The following is a 15689-nucleotide window of genomic DNA, read 5'->3' on the forward strand; positions in this document are numbered from 1 at the left end:
CACTCTGCTGTGTCAGGCAAACACGGCCCGTAAATTAACCTGTAGAGGGGCAAACATCTTATGTATGACCCCTCTCTGAGTATGTTTGTTGCCCTGCTGCTGCCTTCAAGTTCCCTCCCGAGACAAATGTCTTAGTTGAATTAGATTAGACACATATTTATTTAGGTATGCTAATAATAACCAACACATTAAAACTAAAATAATACATTACCGGATATCTAGTTTATAAGGCCTATCCATCTAAGTTATCCTTGTCGTTGCACTATTTATATCCAATCAAATGGATAAAACCACTGGAAACAGCCTAAACTTATGCTGCTGGTTTGTCTGGACCACAAAGCCTGGTCTGTTGTCCAGCAATGGACAGGACATGTTGGAAACGACTACCCATTACTGGGCGTGTTTGTGTTTTGCTTCAGCATCACTCATTTTCCAGTGTAAGATCATTTATTCAGTTGTAGTAGCAGCTTTTTGGCCACATGGGGGCAGTAGGCTACTTAGGTATTAATGTCTTACCAAGTCCTTAAACCTAACTAGTATTGGGGTGGTGGTGGTGGTATGTTCAGTTGCAATTATTTTTTTTTAGCTGTTAATCTTTTATATCATTGTTATTTTAATTTACATACATGTGTCATGTGTATGTGTTGAGCAAAATGAACGTGGATCTACTGATGCTGGTTTGGGCTTTTAAATAAGTTCAAACACTACGCTCAGAAAACCTTTATTAGGGTTACAGAAAATAATATATCTCAAGATACATTGTAAGCAGCAAGAGGACTGAATAATTGTGATACATGTATCAGAAAATAATCAACGGCCTTTTTATATGACAAAGATTATGGCCCAGACTACTATCTCTCCCAAACATGAGTTTGAGTGGTTATTGGGTTCATTGTGTAATCAACATTATTAGGGCCACGGGCAATCGCACCGGGCACTGGTCCCAACAGCTATGAAATAGCTGCAGGGACCAGTGCCCGGGCGATTTTTTCTTATTAGTGTGAATGCTGGAAGCATTCACACTATTGTTATTCGGTTCGGCCATTTTCTGCCTTTCTTTGTCATGTAACTAGTCCTTCATACTTTGTGCTATTTCAACAATTCAAATATCAAAATGTTCAGCCTTTTCGGGACAGGTGTGCTATGTCTTTTCTCTTTTCAACTATTCATACTTTTTGCAATATTCAACTATTTCTGATTTTTTTTCCCCCATAGAGAATGCATTGGAACAGTCTTGAAACTCTTCAAATCTTCTTACTTCTTTCAGCCTTTAAAGCGTCCACATACTTTCAGCTAGAGACTTCATTCAAATTCTGAGCTGTAGACAAACTTCTAATGTATTCATCCTGTATTTACAACTTTTTCATAGCTTGTACCGTTTTTGAGATAAATCCTTTAAAAGCACATGAGGATTTCTGACAAATTTCACACTTTTCAATGAGTGTGTATGGGGTTGGGTCAGAGTGAGTGACATCATCGTTAGAGTGAGAGGGATCGAAAAAACATTCAGGATTTTTTCTGGATAAATTGCCAGCACGGCCACAAATTAAACTCTAGACACATGATTTCCTCACTGGTTTGTAGCCACACTTGTCGTGTCTCATTTAATGTGCTCAAAACAGCAGACAGACTTACAGAATTGTCTCAGTGAGCCTAATTGTCCAGCTAGACCCGCTCCAGTGGCTCATCCACTTCAATAGAAAAGTAGGAGCTGATTTTTTTAGAAAAGCAGAAATGCCCCCCTTTTCTACCTTGCGACCCTGAGAAAAGTTTTTGCCCTACAAACATTTAATGCACATCAATGTGCTCAGGAAGGTCTCCTTGCCCCGATGGTCAGGACAGCACATTCTGATAAGAGGTACGGTTCTCTTTTTATGGGCTGTTTTCGGAAGCTGCACAGAGCTCAAATCTCTCTGCTCTGCTCTGCTCTGTGTAGTGCAGTTGGTCCAGCTGTAGGGGCCAGCTCGTTATCATGTCTATAAATAGAACAGGTGCAGGTGCAGCCTGGCTGCTCGTTAAGATGTTTTTAAACACAGCCCCACACACACACATGATAAACCAGACTGACAGAGGATGTCCACGCACAAACACAGGCATCACACTCACACAGACAGACACACACAGACACTCACACACAGACGCATACACAAACAGACAAACACACAAACACAACACTGTTCCACACAGTAAAATGTAAGCATGGTAGTCGCCATGGTAACTTCTGAGGGCAGGCTGCCAATCAATCAGATCATTAGGGAGAGAGGAGTTTTGTGGCGCTTAACAGTTTTACTTTCTGCACATGTACACGCAGACAGAGAGACCGTCACACACACACACACACACACACACACACACACACACACACACACACACACAGGTTTTCAGCTCAAATTCATCAGGCTCTCAATTATTTTATACTTTTGATGTAAACATCTCCAACAATTTATATTTTTCTCATGAATTTAAGTTCAGACGTTTAGTCTTTCCAACTCTATTAAAGGGATAGTTCAACATTTTGGCAAATTGGCCCATTGCCATAATCGCTATAGTCATAGCAGTAGGTTCGTTACCTTTAATTGTAGGTGTAAGCTATTTTCAGTACGGCGGAGCGCAGCAGCTGGCTGCTCAGAGCTACGCTATGGAGGCTAAGGGAATTTCTTGGTTTCCCTCATTAAACTCATCAAATTCAACATCCCAAAACTCCACAGCGCTTTTGTAGACAAGTTGTGAGCTGCACAACCACCACGCTATGAGATAATGACGGAACGATACGAAACGGAGCCGTTTTCGAGGTAAATACAGGGTAAATACGGAGACTGCTTGCTGAAAAACTGTCCCTGAACGCAACGCGCATCAGCGGTTTTGTATGTATTTACCTCGAAAACAGCTCCGTTTCGTATCGTTCCGTCATTATCTCATAGCGTGGTGGTTGTGCAGCTCACAACTTGTCTACAAAAGCGCTGTGGAGTTTTGGGATGTTGTATTTGATGAGTTTAATGAGGAAAACCAAGAAATTCCGTTAGCCTCCATAGCGTAGCTCTGAGCAGCCAGCTGCTGCGCTCCGCCGTACTGAAAATAGCTTACACCGACAATTAAAGGTAATGAACCTACTGCTATGACTATAGCAATTATGGCAATGGGCCAATTTGCCAAAATGTTGAACTATCCCTTTAATAGTAGTACAATTACAGGTGGAGCCAGGACATAGGATGCAGCTTTTAACATGTGTCCTATCTATCTATCTATCTATCTATCTATCTATCTATCTATCTATCTATCTATCTATCTATCTATCTATCTATCTATCTATCTATCTATCTATCTATCTATACCCCTCCCTATTTTTTAACCCCTCTGTCTCCTTTTTTTCTTTCTTTCTTTCTTTCTTTCTTTCTTTCTTTCTTTCTTTCTTTCTTTCTTTCTTTCTTTCTTTCTTTCTTCTACTCCTTCATTTGTATTATACGTAACTTTTTATATCCTTCCCTCTCTATCCATCCATCCATCCATCCATCCATCCATCCATCCATCCATCCATCTACCTCTTTCTATCTATCATCCCCCTCTCTCTTTTTCTTCTTTCTTTCTTTCTTTCTTTCTTTCTTTCTTTCTTTCTTTCTTTCTTTCTTTCTTTCACTCCATTTCTGTCTTTTTACTTCTTTGTTTGTTTGATTGTTTCTTTCTTTCTATTCCTTTTCTCTTCCTTTGTTTTTACTCCATTTCTTTTTTTCTTTCTTTCTTTCTTTCTTTCTTTCTTTCTTTCTTTCTTTCTTTCTTTCTTTCTTTCTTTCTTTCTTTCTTTCTTTCTTTCACTCCATTTCTGTCTTTTTACTTCTTTGTTTGTTTGCTTCTTTCTTTCTTTCTTTCTTTCTACTCCTTTTCTCTTCCTTTGTTTTTACTCCATTTCTTTCTTTCTTTCACTCCATTTCTGTCTTTTTACTTCTTTGTTTGTTTGATTCTTTCTTTCTTTCTTTCTTTCTACCTTTCTTTCTTTCTTTCTTTCTTTCTTTCTGTCCTTTTCTTTTTTCTCTCTTGTTTCAATCTTTCTTTCTTTCTTTCAACAATTTCTTCAGCTCATTCAGCATTGCTTCCAGCATTCACACCATTTCCATTCTTGGAAATGTTTTTTCTAGTTAGTGTGACTGCTGAAGCAGTCACACTATTGTTCTTCTGTTTGGCCATTTTCTTCCGCCTTTTTACGGTCTTCTTCTAGTCCTTCATACTTTGTGCTATTTCAACAATTCATATATCAAAACGTGCAGCTTTTTTTGAACTTTATCGGCATTACTTTTCTCTTTTTAACTATTTATACTTTTTCAAATATTTAACTTTTTCTGATTTTTTTCAGCTTTATAATGTGTGTGTGTTGCGTCTAACGAGCAGAGCCAGAGTGGTGTCAGAGTGGAGAGAGGCAAAAAAACATTCTAGAGTTTTTCTGGCTAAACTGTCAGCACGGCCACAAATTAAACTCTAGACAAATTATTTTCTCCAGTTTTGTAGCCACACTTGTCTTCTGGCTAAAATTCTGGTCAAAAATGCAAAGAGACTTAGATAATAATTTAAAATATTTTTTAAATGCAGCCAGGGAGCTCTCTGCTCCCATTCAGCTCAATGCATTTTTTTCACATCAGCAGGAGAAGGAGCTCAACTTTGTAACTTGCTGTTAAGTGCTTTTTAATTCATTTTAATTCACCAAAAAATAGTCACAGGTCACAAAAAAGTCCTCTCCTTACTTGGTGTGGCTAATCTATATGAAATTCTTTTTATTTTAAGCATCATTGGAAAATCTCACATTCATCAAAGTCTCAACCTCTCTTCTTCACAACTCCACTGTAGTGTAGGGGTTAGGGTAACTGCTTGCCAACCCTAAGGTCACTGGTTCGAATCCAAGGGAAGAACTCTTGTTATGTTATGTTGAATTCTGCTCTCCTCCCCCGCCTTCAATTGGTTACAGGTGTTTGTTATCTCCTTGATTACTCATACCAGTTTGCAGCACATCATCACATTACAATGAATGACAACAGTCTTGAAAGCAGTGTGCTCTCTGTAGCCGAGTGGCAGAGTAAAGGTTTAGTGATCATTTGGTCATGGGTTCGATTCCTGGGTTCGATTCCTGCCTCAGTCTTTTCACTTCATTGCTTGACTTTTGATTCCAATTATTCAGCTGTCATTGGACAGTCTTTGATTCCTCATAGTATAAAGCTCATTGTAACTCAGGTTCTCTGTGGCCGTATGGTTAGTGTGTTAGGTGTTGTGCTATTTCAACAATTCATATATCAAAACGTGCAGCTTTTTTTGAACTTTATCGGCATTACTTTTCTCTTTTTAACTATTTATACTTTTTCAAATATTTAACTTTTTCTGCAAATTAAACTCTAGACAAATTATTTTCTCCAGTTTTGTAGCCACACTTGTCTTCTGGCTAAAATTCTGGTCAAAAATGCAAAGAGACTTAGATAATAATTTTAAATATTTTTTAAATGCAGCCAGGGAGCTCTCTGCTCTCATTCAGCCCAATGCTGAGAATTCTCCACAACTCTGTCTGAAACATGCTTATGTCTGTGCTCTCTGTGGCGAAGTGGCAGAGTAAAGGTTTATTGATCATGAGGTCATGGGTTCGATTCCTTACTTTTTTTTTAAGCAGAAGCCAGTGATCCTCTTATCAAAGGTTTTCTTTACCCCTCACATACTGTCTTTGTCTGTAGCCTAGTGGTTAGCTTGCTGGTCTGGAGACCTGAAGGTTGCTGGTTCAAATCTTGCCTCAACAACAATTATAGTGAATTATTTTCCCAGTCGTCCTCTGTTGACTTCTGATAACTTGCTTCATGTTGAAACTGCTGCTCTCAGCCTGAAATTCACAGAAATTTTCATTCTAAGTCATTCAAGCTTGACTCTCAAGCTTTCTTGATATTGACAGTGTGAAGATCATTAACAGACAACAGTCTCTGCAACTGTGTGTGCACCGTGGCCTAGAGGCAGAGTGGAAGTCTAATGACCATGAGGTTGTGGGTTCGATTCCGACCTTGGTCAAACGTTTGTATGGTGATCACTGCTTGCACTATTTGCTAATTCTGCAACAGCGTTCAGTTGCTGTCAGCAGTCACACCATTTCCATCCTTGGAAATGCTTTTTCTAGTTAGTGTGACTGCTTCAGCAGTCACACTATTGTTCTTCTGTTTGGCCATTTTCTTCCGCCTTTTTACGGTCTTCTTCTAGTCCTTCATACTTTGTGCTATTTCAACAATTCATATATCAAAACGTGCAGCTTCTTTTGAACTTTATCGGCATTACTTTTCTCTTTTTAACTATTTATACTTTTTCAAATATTTAACTTTTTCACAAAAAATCTCACATTCATCAAAGTCTCAACCTCTCTTCTTCACAACTCCACTGTAGTGTAGGGGTAGGGTAACTGCCTGCCAACCCTAAGGTCACTGGTTCGAATCCAAGGGAAGAACTCTTGTTATGTTATGTTGAATTCTGCTCTCCTCCCCCGCCTTCAATTGGTTACAGGTGTTTGTTATCTCCTTGATTACTCATACCAGTTGGCAGCACATCATCACATTACAATGAATGACAACAGTCTTGACAGCAGTGTGCTCTCTGTAGCCGAGTGGCAGAGTAAGAGTTTAGTGATCATATGGTTATGGGTTCGATTCCTGCCTCAGTCTTTTCACTTCATTGCTTGACTTTTGATTCCAATTATTCAGCTGTCATTGGACAGTCTTTGATTCCTCATAGTATAAAGCTCATTGTAACTCAGGTTCTCTGTGGCCATATGGTTAGTGTGTTAGGTGTTGTGCTATTTCAACAATTCATATATCAAAACGTGCAGCTTTTTTTGAACTTTATCGGCATTACTTTTCTCTTTTTAACTATTTATACTTTTTCAAATATTTAACTTTTTCTGCAAATTAAACTCTAGACAAATTATTTTCTCCAGTTTTGTAGCCACACTTGTCTTCTGGCTAAAATTCTGGTCAAAAATGCAAAGAGACTTAGATAATAATTTTAAATATTTTTTAAATGCAGCCAGGGAGCTCTCTGCTCTCATTCAGCCCAATGCTGAGAATTCTCCACAACTCTGTCTGAAACATGCTTATGTCTGTGCTCTCTGTGGCGAAGTGGCAGAGTAAAGGTTTATTGATCATGAGGTCATGGGTTCGATTCCTTACTTTTTTTTTTAAGCAGAAGCCAGTGATCCTCTTATCAAAGGTTTTCTTTACCCCTCACATACTGTCTCTGTCTGTAGCCTAGTGGTTAGCTTGCTGGTTTGGAGACCTGAAGGTTGCTGGTTCAAATCTTGCCTCAACAACAATTATAGTGAATTATTTTCCCAGTTGTCCTCTGTTGACTTCTGATAACTTGCTTCATGTTGAAACTGCTGCTCTCAGCCTGAAATTCACAGAAATTTTCATTCTAAGTCATTCAAGCTTGACTCTCAAGCTTTCTTGATGTTGACAGTGTGCAGATCATTAACAGACAACAGTCTCTGCAACTGTGTGTGCACTGTGGCCTAGAGGCAGAGTGGAAGTCTAATGACCATGAGGTTGTGGGTTCGATTCCAACCTTGGTCAAACATTTGTATGGTGATCACTGCTTGCACTATTTGCTAATTCTGCAACAGCGTTCATTTGCTGTCAGCAGTCACACCATTTCCATTCTTGGAAATGCTTTTTCTAGTTATTTTTCCACTTCCGGCCAACTTTCGGTTCGCTACTAGTCCTGCAACTCTTCGAGTTGCAGGACAAATTATATATCAAAATGTGCGTCCTGATCGGGATCGGTGTGCTATTACTTTTCTCAACAGTGTACGAATTATTCGCGACGTAAGTCGCGATTTACTGCGCAAAATTTTTGCATGTAAGTCAATGGGACGGGCGGGAAAAAAAGAGCGAAAAAGACCAATCATTGGAGTTTAACAAAAGTCTACTGCTCAGGCATACTTTCATCTAGAGACTCCATTTAAACTTTAAACAGTAGACACAAGTCTTGTGTATTGTCGTATTACTCCACGTTTTGATAGGTCATATAGTTTTTGATCAATCCCTGATCAATGACCATGATCATTTTTGGAGAAATTATGAGATTATAATGGTTGTGTATTGGACAGAATGTTCGTGTCAGAGTGCGTGACATCATCGGTTAGAGTGGGAGAGAGTGAAGAAACATTCTGTATTTTTTCTGGATAAACTGTCAGCACGGCCACAATTTACACTCTACAGACATAATTCTTTCAGAATTTGTAAGACAAACTTGTTATCTCTGTGCTCAAAATATCAGAGAGACTTACAGAATTGACAGAATCAGCCTCTGAGTGCGGCCACGTCTGTCTCTGCTCCTCATTGAGTCCAATACAAATATTTTCTGAGAGGAGCAGAACGGCCTGATGTTTTAAAACTGCCAGCGTCGCCAAAATATTTACTGTAGAAACACCAAATCGTACCGAAATTTTCAGTAAGTCCTTAGAGCAACGTTGATCTGTGTTTTGTTCTGATAGGAGTTACCGTTTTGTCATGCTAAGTCTAATTGTGAGACCGGTTTAGAGGCAGAAAATGGCTCTTTTTCTCCACGTTTCTGTCTGTCTCAGCCTGCGGGGGCCCCTATCGCCGTGGTAACCTCTTTGATCCTCAGGCCAGAGCTCGTTAACTTCATAAACAATCCACCTGGCGCTCGTTTAAATGTTTATAAACACAGACACAGCTAAATCAGACTGACACAGGATGCAGCTAACTAACTATGTGTCAAGTCAGTCACACACACACACACACACACACAGACTCTAGAGCCAGCTTCATGTGATTACAGTCACACACACACACACACACAGACTCTAGAGCCAGCTTCATGTGATTACAGTCACACACACACACACACACACACACACACACAGACTCTAGAGCCAGCTTCATGTGATTACAGTTACACACACACACACACACACACACACACAGGTAACCTAATGTGGTTACAGCTCCTCCATATCAGTGCTTATAGAAAGATGATCATGTGTCTGTCTGATCAGCTCTGTCTTGACCTTAAGATCGTGGGTTTGATTCCCATGTTGACAGAGATGGCACAACCCGCAGTAGCTCCCGTGGCCCATTCAAAATTTCCCGAGAGGAAATTTTCTAGTTCACATTACATTTGTTACGTGATTCCACACGAAGCCAAGATGCAGATTTACAAGAATATTTGCCACATTTGCATTATATGATCAAAGCAGCAGCCACAGACACACTCACCATTCATAATTGCTCTTGGGGGCCCTAGTGGTCAAGCAGCCGTAAGCAGATGCTTAGCTCACTTATGCCTTGGGCCGACTCTGACCCCAGCACTCCAGAAGGGAGAAGACCGGTTATTTTTTTTCACATTTTTTAAACCTTATTTTATTTATTTGGTGATTTCTTTATCGACTCAAGAAAGTTAACACACAATAATAACTCAAATAGTATACAATAGTCAGCAGAAGGATTTAATATTAAAATATGAATATGAATTCATAAAATAGTCAGCATCATCGGTATATGACCCCACCCCAACACAGCAATTAAAATAACTCTCCCAAATTTAAACATGGCTTTACACAAAAACACAACTGAATTCAAGTTGAGAGACACTTTATGCTGGGTATAGACTCAAGTTACACATAATTTATTATAACCAAATCTCTCAAATGGGAAACTGAAAGGTGTGACCCTAATCGTACGTAAAGCCTGGGTGATTATTGAGTTCATTGCATTTAAAGAAGTAATCAACAGGTCTGATATAACACTTGATTAAGTCAAAGAGAGGCCATGGAGCATGTCATCCAGAAAACACTCCTCTCTATGCAGATGGTTTGTACTTGTTGCACCTGTCTCCAGTCAGGTGACTGTTGCAGGTCAGAGTGACAAGGATCTCACAACTGCCCTTTCCAGACCTGCAGGTCCATCTGTATGACCCCTGCTTCACGGCTATTCTGCATGAAACCAGGCGGTCGTCATTGCCCCAGTCTTCATCCCAGACTTGGACCACCAGATTTGAGTGTGTGTCCACCTACATAAAAACAAACAAAGTTGAACCAAACTAATGTAGTTGTGTAGGTCCGTATTGATTGCACAGACATGAGAGTGGTGTCAATTTTTCATCCTTTTTGTTAGAAACTCCTGCACACTGTCTTCACTTGCAAAAGTAAGGAAGTGGTTACACACATGTAGCCCATTGTTATGTGTGTAACCACTGTCACTGTCAACAAACTGTTTGATAAAGGTCTAGGATCGAAAAGTTGCAAATAAATACATTCCTTTTGCAAGTGCAGAAAAACAACAAAAAAGTTTGTCGTACATTTAGCCTCCTACACACCTATGTATTTTAGAATAGATGTGTGAAGTGCGTGTGTTTTTTTTTTCCATGATAAATTTAATGGGCGGGGTTTTGCAAACGATCAATTATCCCACGAAAAAAAGTCTCCTGTTGATGTGTAGTGTTTTCAACAGACACTGTTAGTTGACTTGCGACAGACTCGCTTTATTAGCCTCCTGCTACAAATATACAGCAACCAACTACTAACTTCCTGTGTAAGTGGAAGTGATTCCACCATTGAACCCTGTTGCAACTGTAGCCGATGTTAGTCTGACCCTCTGCGTTGTGTTTCGGTATGAACTGCCCCAGGTGGGGTTCGAACCCTATAGTCTCCCGAATGGCGGGCGACGATACAAACCGTTGTGCCAAGAGGTCAATGACCGCTTGGCAGTCAGGTTTGCACGTCCTTTATGGGTGAGTGAGTGCACTCGGACCCTCCGTTACACAATGTCAACACATTCGACAATAAATTGTCAATAAACAATAAACTGTCTTTGAGATAAAGAAATAATAAGTAGTTATCACAAGAAAATGGCAATTAAAAAAAATATATACGTGGCCATTCTCGGCCATTCATTCTTCCGTAAGGAGAATTGGCTGATCTGTGAAAACAAGACTAGTACTGACTGTGCCCAGATCGTAACGTGCGTTCCAGTTAGGGTTGTCTGAATTGATCACACGGGTCTTGTGGTAGATGGAGCCGTACCACATCTTAGCGTATCTGTGAAATGAAAAAGAAAATATCTGAGTTAATATTTGCGTCTGATGCATCATATTTACTGTGCCTCGTCTCTGTATCTTGACTTGTTCTCTACACACCCTTCAGTCCTGCCCCGAACATCTCCTTTCAAACCCCAGGCTCGGACGATGGTCACCACCAGTTTTCCCCTCCAGGCCTGTTTAGGGAAAGTTAAGTACTGCTCTATGGCAGACTTCAGCCCTTGTTGTTTTGTTGAATCTGGCACCAGCTCATACAGTGGTCTCAGGGAGTACTTAACAACATCAGGGTGATCTTTGAGGGTCTTCAGCCAGTTTTGGTAGCCCACTGAGTCCTTATGTGTGAGTGCAAACTCCCCGGTCCAATTTTTGCCTCCCACCACCTCAGTGTAATGCTGGTAGAGACTGGAGCTGAACGAGTTGGTGACGCCCTGGTTCTTTAGGACTTTGTTGCAGGACTTAACAGAAGGGGACAAGCCGATCTTCCCCAGGCCAAATCTGATGCCCAGTGACAAGCAGTTGTGCACCTAGATGACAGGGAGAAAGTGTGTGAGCAGTGTTTACAGGCTTCATTAGACCTGTGTACTGGCCGGAGGAGGCCTGCACGTTTATGTTACGGTGCTGCAACCAAATATACCGTGGAAGAGGAGAGGCCATTCAGTGTAGCCAGACGGGTACGTGTCGCTGTGACTCGTCTGAATCGGCCTCCAAGATAAACCTAAAGGTACACACAAGAAAACAATGAGACAAAGAAATGTGGTGCATTCCTGTTAAGTCAGTAGTAAACAGTAGTAAAAGAGTAAAGTCAAGGCATCAAAATTATTGTGTATGTGTGTTTTAACCTGGCGGATGTAGTGTGTGCCGTAGGTCTGTATGATCCGTCTGTACTGGGCCCTGGTTGACTGGTTGTAGGAACTGGGCAGGTTTGTCAAGTCTCTGCTGAACTCATAGCTGAGGGGAGGTCTGTCTGACACACGGTAACTACATACAAAAAGACAATGCATCATAAATTACCTAAATGTGCAAAGTTAGATGGTAAATAAGACAGACTTTGGTGATGTAGGTGGAGCTCCTACCTGTAATGGATACAGCTGGATCGGTGGGAGCTGAAGGTGTAGCTCTCCTGTTTGCTCCTGGCTAAAACAAAGTTATAGGCAGAAGAACGTGTTCCTCCCACCTCCAGGCCAACAAGCTTCATCCAATCTATTCCCATCTGATATAAAAAGAAGACATGAGCTCCTTGATATCCAGGGCACTAATTTTGTTGTTTTGCCAACTATGGTATTGTTAGCATAGCTTAAAGTGCCACAATGCATAGCCTCACAGAAGTAGTCACTGTGCATGTTGACAATTAGTCTTTTCAAAACATCAAACAATTCAATTAGATATATAATTAACACGTATACTATGTAGCAGGCAAAACTTTTAGAACACCCCAGATTTACCGGTCTTTTATTGAAAATTACGCAGTTTAATGTCTCACTGTAGTTTGAATGAAATGAAAGCATAGAACAGAGGTTAAAAAGGAAATCATGGAATCAAAGTTGTGCCTAAAATACACACCTAACATTATTATTGGTGAATATTCAATATAATAACCAATATTGCTTAAAACATATCCCGTAAAAACATTTTTAGGGGGAAATAACAAAAGGTGTTTCTGGAAGACGCGAAATGTACCCACAATTCTGACATGACCCATAGGCTATATGTACATGTAAGTGTATGTATGTGTGTTTCATACTTTCCAGCCAATGGTATCCTCATTAGTGTGTTTGAGAAGTAGTGAGCTGTGGATGTAGTCACATAAAGTATCATAAAAAGACTTGCACATGATATCTTGCATTGTTCAGGTAGCTTGGCAGCTTCCAAAAAAAATGAAATATAAATATGCAGATTTTTTTTCATGTCACAGAATACCTGATGGATCTGTGCATGCTGTCGTGGAAACGATTACTGCAGCGGCTGAATGCACGCCAGTCTACTGCAGAGAGCGGCAGCTGAAAACAAAGGTGAGACCATAACAGAGATTAACATATTAATGTGTGTGCCAAGTATTGTTGTATGTGTAAATTTGCCTGGTTTGATATTTACTTTCTGCAGCACGTTGCCTTGAAGAGGGTTGCGACGGAGAACACAGGTGCCATTTGGGATGAGGAAAGTCTTCACATCGACTGTGTAGGCTCCTTTCCTTTTCAGGGTGACAACATCGAAGCCCTCCCCCACTAGGTCATGGCCCAGCACAAAGGGAGCAGACTTACAGTCGCTCTGGACCACAAGCTCACAGGAGAGGACGAGGGAGTGGAGAGACAGGAAGAGGAGGAGACTCAGGTGAAGGCAGGATGGAGTTGAGAAGGAGAACATCATGGCTGGAGTCAAAGAGACTGAAATGTTTCATACAAAGACAAAGAGAGAGTGATCATCACTTCAGCTTGGATGAAGTTATTAGCAAAGGTAATAATGATTGTAATGTTGTTTCTTAATATACAGGCTGTAAGGTATTTTGAAATGCGTTATATATTATATTTTTTAGACGATGTACTGTTTCTGGCACATGTTCAGTGGCCCTTCAGTATGAAAAATAAAATAAAAGTCTATAATAATAATAATAATAATTACGGAAGCTTATTGCATTCATTCAATAAAAAAAAATACAGATCCTGTTTTTCTGAGTAATTTTTTCTGTTTTTCTGAGTAATTTTTTTTTAAATCAGTTTTTCTGAGTAATTTTTTCTGTTTTTCTGAGTAATTTTTTTGGATCAGTTTTTCTGAGTAATTTTTTTCCTGTTTTTCTGAGTAATTTTTTTGGATCAGTTTTTCTGAGTAATTTTTTTCCTGTTTTTCTGAGTAATTTTTTTTGGATCAGTTTTTCTGAGTAATTATTTCTGTTTTTCTGAGTAATTTTTTTCCCCCTGTTTTTCTGAGTAATTTTTTCCCCTTGTTTTTCTGAGTAATTTTTTTCCCTGTTTTTTTGAGTAATTTTTTCTCTACTTCAAAATCTCGCGATAACTACGGAAGCCGGTGCTTGGCCGCCGCCGCCGCCGCCGCCGCCGCCGCCGCCGCCGCCGCTGCTCTAGTGGCGGCCGGGCACCGGCGTGTTGTGAGCACCACTCACAACACTGCGGCTGTAACGTTATGTTGTGTGTGTTGTAGCCTTCTACAACTTCTTGATCAGCAGATTATGTAAAATGCATAATCGGGGTCTGTGAAGCGGGTTCATCAGCAGATTATGTAAAATGAATGTCTTATCAAATTTTAACTTTGTACCTGATAAAGCAGTGAATCGTTGTGTGTGTTGTAGCCTTCTACAACACACACAACATAACGTTACAGCCGCATGTTGTGAGTGAATCATGTCGGGACAACCAGGCTTCATGAACCTGCTTCACAGACCCCGGTGCCCGGCCGTAGGTGGCTCACACACCCGGGGAAGGACATCCTGGCAGTTAAGAGGATAAACTTTCTGCTTCTAAGTTGTTGTTAAGTTTAGGAGCACACTGACTCCATTCTCAGTGTATGAAGTGAACAGAGCTGCAGCCGCGAGCCGCTGCGCTGCTCCTAAACTAGAAGCAGAAAGTTTCTCCTCTTAACTATGCTGCCAGTATGGCCTTCCCTGGGTGTGTGAGCCCGGCCGCCCCCGCCGTAGCAGCAGCAGCAGCGGCGGCGGCCGGGCTCACACACCCTCACTGCCAGGATGTCCTTCCCCGGGTGTGTGAGCCACCTACGGCCGGGCACCGGGGTCTGTGAAGCGGGTTCATGAAGCCTGGTTGTCCAGACCAGCAATCGCTCTGGTCCCGACATGATTCACTCACAACACTGCGGCTGTAACGTTATGTTGTGTGTGTTGTAGCCGAAAAGTAGGCTACAACACACACAACATAACGTTACAGCCGCAGTGTTGTGAGTGAATCATGTCGGGACAACCAGGCTTCATGAACCGCGGCAGCGGCGGCGGCGGCCAAGCACCGGCTTCCGTAGTTATCGCGAGATTTCGAAGTAGAGAAAAAATTACTCAAAAAAACAGGGAAAAAAATTACTCAGAAAAACAAGGGGAAAAAATTACTCAGAAAAACAAGGGGAAAAAATTACTCAGAAAAACAAGGGGAAAAAATTACTCAGAAAAACAGGGGGAAAAAAATTACTCAGAAAAACAGGGAAAAAAAATTACTCAGAAAAACAGAAATAATTACTCAGAAAAACGGATCCAAAAAAAATTACTCAGAAAAACAGAAATAATTACTCAGAAAAACTGATCCAAAAAAAATTACTCAGAAAAACAGGAAAAAAATTACTCAGAAAAACTGATCCCAAAAAATTACTCAGAAAAACAGGAAAAAAATTACTCAGAAAAACTGATCCAAAAAAAATTACTCAGAAAAACAGGAAAAAAATTACTCAGAAAAACTGATCCAAAAAAATTACTCAGAAAAACAGAAAAAATTACTCAGAAAAACTGATTTAAAAAAAAATTACTCAGAAAAACAGAAAAAATTACTCAGAAAAACTGATTTAAAAAAAAATTACTCAGAAAAACAGAAAAAATTACTCAGAAAAACAGGATCTGTATTTTTTTTTTATTGAATGAATGCAATAAGCTTCCGTAAATAATAATAATAATAATAATAATAATA

The 15689-nt window shown here is 40.2% G+C and overlaps 1 protein-coding gene across 1 annotated transcript; it reads right to left on the reverse strand.

Annotated features, from left to right (window-relative positions):
• Positions 1–9513: 9513 nt before the first annotated feature.
• Positions 9514–13437, reverse strand: LOC146992112 (perforin-1-like). The gene is made up of 9 exons (XM_085784169.1): positions 13153–13437; positions 12979–13058; positions 12803–12848; positions 12135–12271; positions 11901–12039; positions 11696–11776; positions 11161–11585; positions 10969–11062; positions 9514–10035 (listed from the first exon to the last, which is right to left on the reverse strand). The coding sequence occupies exons 1-9, from the start codon at positions 13423–13425 to the stop codon at positions 9826–9828; spliced, it is 1485 nt and encodes a 494-aa protein (XP_085640295.1). The 5' UTR covers positions 13426–13437; the 3' UTR covers positions 9514–9825.
• Between the last annotated feature and the right edge of the window lie 2252 nt (positions 13438–15689).

This window comes from Trachurus japonicus, chromosome 1, assembly GCF_045865225.1.
Source record: "Trachurus japonicus isolate A0001 chromosome 1, Traja_1.0".
In the NCBI taxonomy this organism is placed as follows: Eukaryota; Metazoa; Chordata; class Actinopteri; order Carangiformes; family Carangidae; genus Trachurus; species Trachurus japonicus.